Consider the following 5,934-nt stretch of genomic DNA (forward strand, 5'->3'; position numbering starts at 1 on the left):
TTTCGATCCAAAGCAACTATTAGCTTATTTTTGTTTAATTCTCGGATTTTTGAAATGTTATTGTTTCAAAATCATGAGCTTATTTTGTAGAAATTTTAAAAAATATAGTTGTTTCAAACTTTCACTCGTGCTTCCAACTTTACAAATTCTCAGATCATTGAAAGTTTTTTTTTAACAAATGTCATTTATATATTTACAATTAGGAACTCGTGGAAAATGAATTACGGAAGACTGGCGTTCAAGGGCAGAAGAATAGGATGTAGTGGTTAGTGTGGAACTTGTGTGTGTGTGGTGGGGTTAAATATCACGGATGATGAAATATTGCTGCTTGAAATAAAACAAACAGGCGTCCATATAAATATTAGTGTTTGAAATGTGAGACTACTATATAGTAATAGATGTAAATCATATGAGCGGTAAGACGCATAATTTGCTTGCTAAACTACACACAGATTTAACAGAAAATCTAATTTTACTTTTCATCTTTTTCTCCCACGAAGGACCGGTATAAGAAATTAGAGATGTGGCGGAGCCGGTATATGGGGAGGAAGGGAGTAGAGACAACAAATATCTACAGAAGATTACATAACGGGTTTAACGTATCATTTTATCTAATATTAACTACGAACGGCCTAAAACCAAAGACTGCCGAACTACGTAACATGACGAGGACACTGGATGAAATATTGGAGACGAGACGGAAGTTATTTCATAAGTATTTCTAACCAAAAAGTATGTCAGTTAAACGCAGCGCAGCAACGACGCCAGTTAATGACAACTATAAAAAAAAAAAAACCCGCAGAAAGTTGGGTGAAGTATTCTATACGTAAATGTTTTAATCATTCGTCGTCTTTATATTTTATCAATGAAGCTATATTGTTATTGAGATATAACGTGTAACAGGATGTTTCACTTCGGATAAACATAAAAAAATAAATGAAAATGTTTTCTTACCGATTAAAGCTGGTACAGAATTAACTTTCCCTTCCCCTCTAATTTACTGGGAAAATGTTTACCCCAAAAGAAAAAAAAATTTCCAAGAAAAAACTTTGGTCGTCATCTTAATTCCATTTTAAAGTTTTCAATTCGCGACGTGTCCTAGTGGCAACATCCGGTTTAGGAAACAGAACAGGAATCATACTTTCGTATTCCAACAAATACATGCCTAATATTTTAAATATTTTAGGTGATGTCACATCATCATAATAGTAATAATAATAATAATAATAATAATAATAATAAATATTGATGGCTTTTTTAAGAAAATTATTTAGATTTATGCTAACATTAAAAAAGTAGTAACTTCGTTCTTTTTTAAATTTCTTTTGGAATTAAAACTTTAATCAACATTTCTTTTCTGTTCCTTAAAAACGTGTCAGTCATTCAGTTAGGAGAGAAGCTAAGTTAGAAAACAATAAATTAGATGTAATATGATATTATTATTATTTAAAGAATGACAGTTTAATTTGACTTTTATTTCTCCAAGGAAGCCATTAAAAAAAAAAAAATATAGTATTATCTCCCTTATTATCTCAAGAGTTACCTTCTTCGTTTCTCAAAAAGAAAAAAAAAAAGTTCGAAATATAGGAAAAACAGCTGCAGGATAATTTAAACATAAGATTTAGTTTAAGTTCATTCATTTCAAGAAAGCATTAAAAGAGTTATCGATACTTCTTCGGAATCCACTCACCTATAACTTTTGAACCAGTAATTTCGTTTTTTAAATTTTTTTCAGATTCATATGTTTTCGAAATCGAAGATTACAATTTAGCAAAAAAAAAAAAAAGAAAAAAAAATTTATTTCAATTGCCCCCAATTTCATTCATAAGGTTTTACCCGAATGTATGATACTGAGACTTTGTAAAAGTCGTTTAAGGACCAGTTCTTGTTATTAAGCCAAGCTACAGGTTCAGTGTATCATCTATGAACGAGCAGGTTTCATCACATCTCCCAAAGTTTTCATCCAAAGCTTTGGGTGACATGAAACTATAGTAGAAGACAATATAGTCCATAGTGCTGTGAAATGTAATCAACGTAAAAATCACGTTGTTGCAAGGCAAATTTCTTAGTCATACAACTAAGTCTGTGCTCATGTATTATATACAGAGAAAGAGAGGGGTTAAGTGTTACAGTTGTGGAGCTAGGACCAAGGAAGGAGTTAAATGTTTAGTTGAGGCTTTGTGTTGTGGTTAGAGTTATGATTAAGCTTAAAGTAGCACCAAACCGAATTCTAATTGAAAACTTTTAGACATTAGACAATGCCAAACAAACTGATCCTAGCCTTTAAGCCAAGTCTAATGCCAAACCAAACTCTAATCCTAACTGTTAATTTAACCCATAGCCATGATGATAATAATCTCAATACTAACCCCTAACTAAACCGAAATACAACTAACGGCTAACGTTAATCCTAACCCTAACTTTGTTCTGACTATCTGGCCAACTTTGTTCCTCATTCTTTTGGGGTCGAAAAAATATCACTTAACACTAACCCTAAAATTAATTCTAATACTAATTTTAACCATAATTGTAACCTGTTAAAGATAGTGATGATACTAACCCCTAACAACAATGCTATCCTTAATTCTAACCCTAATACTAACCCCTAACACTATACACCAACATATTCTGAAAGATTAAGCGTAATGATAACCTTAATAACCTTCACTTGCATGCTAACTTAACATTCAGTGTAATAATAATGCTAACCCTAACCTTTATCCTAATGCTGGCACTCCTAAATTTAACTATAACACTTACACTGACTCTGTACTGAACAGCCTTTAAACTTCTGTTAGAAGAGTCAATGAAGAGCTTCTATTCATCTGCTTTGTACAACATCCACATGTGTTCAACAAGGCCAGAAATATTTGAACAGAAAGCTAAAGAATCTTGTTTCTTAAAGAACTTAGTGAATTCCACTTCCCGTTGACGGTACCAAGAGGATGGTGTTTCAGGAACTAGAAGCTTGTGTTCCTTCAGTCTAGAGCAAAGTAACTGTGTACATTCTTTTAGAAGGTTAAGGTCTCTCACCAGGCCATTGTGCTCAATTTAGTTGAGTTTGGGAACATTTGTTGGTGATTCATAGTCTACTTCCATCTCATTAGTTTCACTAGTATCCGACTCTGATGAAATTTCCCATGTTTCAGGTGGCACATGTACAGGAATATCATCTGAATGTGAAACAGGCCTTATTGCTGATGAAATATTTAGGTATATTAGGTGATCCTTAGGTGTCTTGTTGAATCTAGCTACTTTGGTCATACAGGAATAGCAGTCACTATGGTGGTTCATCTGCTCTCCCTATACAATTCTTACTCCAAAGGGCATACATTTCAGTTATCCAACTGACCACATTTGGAGCTTAGTAATGCAACTCTTGCAAGCTCTGTAAGGTGCAAATAGTTTGTCCTGGTCTCCCAGTTTCAGTCAAAATAAGTTAAATACCAGTTCTTTAACAAAGGAATAATATTGCTCTGGGAATCTGAAGGGATGAATTACCTGCAGACATAACAAAATATGTCTGGTGAATTTATGCTGCCTCTAGACATATTCACAATCTTAAAATAAAAAAGAGTATACTCGATTCTGCTAATGCAGAATTGCACCTCTTCTTGAAAAATGCATCTTTTTGAAAAAAGTGTTCCCGATTGCTATGTTCTAGATGTCGGAGATTACGAATATGCAAGAAAAAATTTTTTTTATTTCACTCACCCCCCACTCTTCCCCACGTCCCTTACCCCAATTAAAAATTTTTCGAAATTTTTTTCCCCATGTTTTAGATGAAGGAGATTCCGAATATGCAAAACTTCAAAATTTAAAATTGGATGAAAAAGTTCAAAATTTGAAATTGGGCGAGAGGGTGAAATTTGAGCCCCTTATTAAACTTTATAAGATTAATTATTAAAAATTAATTTGTTTCTTATAAAATGGTGTATATTCAATTTACATTCAATTATTATTTACGATTATTTAAGGCAAAGACAAATAAAACGCATATTCTTTTCTCTTTAATGTTTTATTTCGATTTGCACATGCTGGTTAATTCACTACAATCTCTTTAAAGAAAACAAAATCAAAATTTTAAATTGGGTGGGGGAGTGAAATTAAAACTATTTTTTTTTTTTTTTTGCATTTTCGTAGTCTCCGACATCTAAAACGTAGGAATCCGAAAAAATTTTCCCCTAAAAACGCATTTTTCAAGAAGTGCGATTCTATATTAGCCCCATATATATTGATATGTAAAAGGTAAGATCCAAGGATCAAGGTGTAGGAAGTTAGAAACTTCGAGCAATCCGAAGAAGGGATAAAAAATAATTTTCAGGAACAATAGTGGTTTATTGACGTAGAAGGCTGTACATTTTTTCCATATTCAAGTTCGATAAGATGAAAATAAGTTATTTTACAGTTCACGGTTAGCAGCTGAGGTTGCTGTGTTTGTGGATAAAAATCCAAATTTAGGGAATGGGGTAGATAAAATCTAGGTTACATATGTTTCATAGCTAGCTGAACCCAGGAAGTAGGGAATTACCGAAACGAGGGGTAAACCGCTAGCTACTCGTCAGGCCAAAGATACCTTACTAAAAAAAAAAAAAAAAGCATGGAAGGCGGACGTTAAACGATGATGATGATATATATCTGCGACGTAGAAATTAAAAAAAATTTGTCTTTTTATATAGAATCTCACGACCTGTTTGTTCTCAAGGCTTTGGCTTTGTAGGTGCGAAACCTTGGGTAACTCCAAGATATAAAATTTTGTTGTAATATATATATATATATATATATATGTATGTATATGCGCGTGCGTACTAAAACTTTTCAGCTGTTTTGAAAGCTGTCTGTAATGGGACAGTATATTTAAGATTTGACCAATAGAAAGCGACTTTTCATAACTATACAGGTTTTCGTACTTGATAAAATGGCTGCGTTGTTTAGTCGAAAGGTATTTGTGTTAATGTTGTTAACATTTGGGGAGATTTCTGCAGTGTTTTTTTTCCAGTAGATTGTAGATTAATACGTGTTTTGACTTCATAATTCCATTTTTAAGTACTGTCTACATAATTTTTTTTTTCTCTTCTCATTTTACTAACACATCACTTGTATTACTAATTGTTATCTTTATAGTTTCGTATTCTTATAAACGTATCAAATGTGATTTTGATTAGGAAACCAAATAGCAATATAAAAGTTTTTAATGTTTGTATATAAAATCCTCCCAAAACACATATACATATTTTTTAATAGTTTTTTTAAGCCTCCCTGTTACCTCTGTTAGTTGATGTTCCAACTTCTTATTATAATCTCATGTAGGATTTTAATATATCCCATGTGTCATCATTTTTAATATGAATGGAGGATTACATTATATCCTATGTGTTCTCATTTTAAAAATGGTAATGTATTATTTATTACTTTCACCATTTCGAGCGACCACCTAGAGCCTCTGTGAACTCGTGTTGTTTTAGTCCCATCTGTTTCAAGGGAGATGACTCTCAGCATCAAATTCATGTCAGTTCCAGGATCATAGTTTATTCGACAGGAGATCGAGATTCTATGACAGTCATGCTTTTTCCAAAATATTTGCAACGTAAATGAGACGAAATATTAAATAAAATAGGACTTCGTGACAGTGCATAGGTTTAATTCAGTTAGATATTACATTTACGGTCTCGCTATCGTATAATGTTTAACCCATTAAGCGCTGTGATTTGCACTTATATAGCATGGATTGCTGAGAACATTTTATGAAAATGATACTACCATACACACATAAAAAACAAAAAAAATCGGTGGACATTGGAATTAGACACTGAGGGAAAATGGCTGTAACTTTTTTATTTTTTAATTTTGACGATTTTCGTTTTCGATAATGTGTTCTATATGTCACGGTCATGCGATTCCCCCTAAAAAAAAAATTTTGGACCACCCCTTCCC

General features: G+C 32.6%; 2 protein-coding genes across 4 annotated transcripts in view; one reads left to right on the plus strand and one right to left on the minus strand.

Moving 5' to 3' along the window:
- The window catches only part of LOC106875135 (Golgi SNAP receptor complex member 2), an 11,239-nt gene extending 10,104 nt beyond the window's left edge, over positions 1 to 1,135 (minus strand). Inside the window, exon 1 of one of the 2 annotated variants that reach the window (XM_014923126.2) lies at positions 955 to 1,135. The gene's annotated coding sequence lies outside the window, so the exon portion shown is untranslated. The remainder of the gene's footprint in view (positions 1 to 954) is intronic. The other variant, XM_014923124.2, reaches the window with a different exon arrangement.
- Positions 1,136 to 4,826: 3,691 nt separating this feature from the next.
- Positions 4,827 to 5,934, plus strand: part of LOC106875134 (enoyl-CoA hydratase domain-containing protein 3, mitochondrial) — a 27,409-nt gene continuing 26,301 nt past the window's right edge. Inside the window, exon 1 of one of the 2 annotated variants that reach the window (XM_014923123.2) lies at positions 4,827 to 4,942. In XM_014923123.2, the coding sequence (XP_014778609.1) occupies positions 4,919 to 4,942 (24 nt within the window). In that variant the 5' untranslated portion in view covers positions 4,827 to 4,918. Of the gene's footprint in view, positions 4,943 to 5,330; positions 5,394 to 5,934 lie in introns of those variants that run through there. The other variant, XM_052967175.1, reaches the window with a different exon arrangement.

Source organism: Octopus bimaculoides, chromosome 4 (assembly GCF_001194135.2).
Source record: "Octopus bimaculoides isolate UCB-OBI-ISO-001 chromosome 4, ASM119413v2, whole genome shotgun sequence".
Taxonomy (NCBI): domain Eukaryota; kingdom Metazoa; phylum Mollusca; class Cephalopoda; order Octopoda; family Octopodidae; genus Octopus; species Octopus bimaculoides.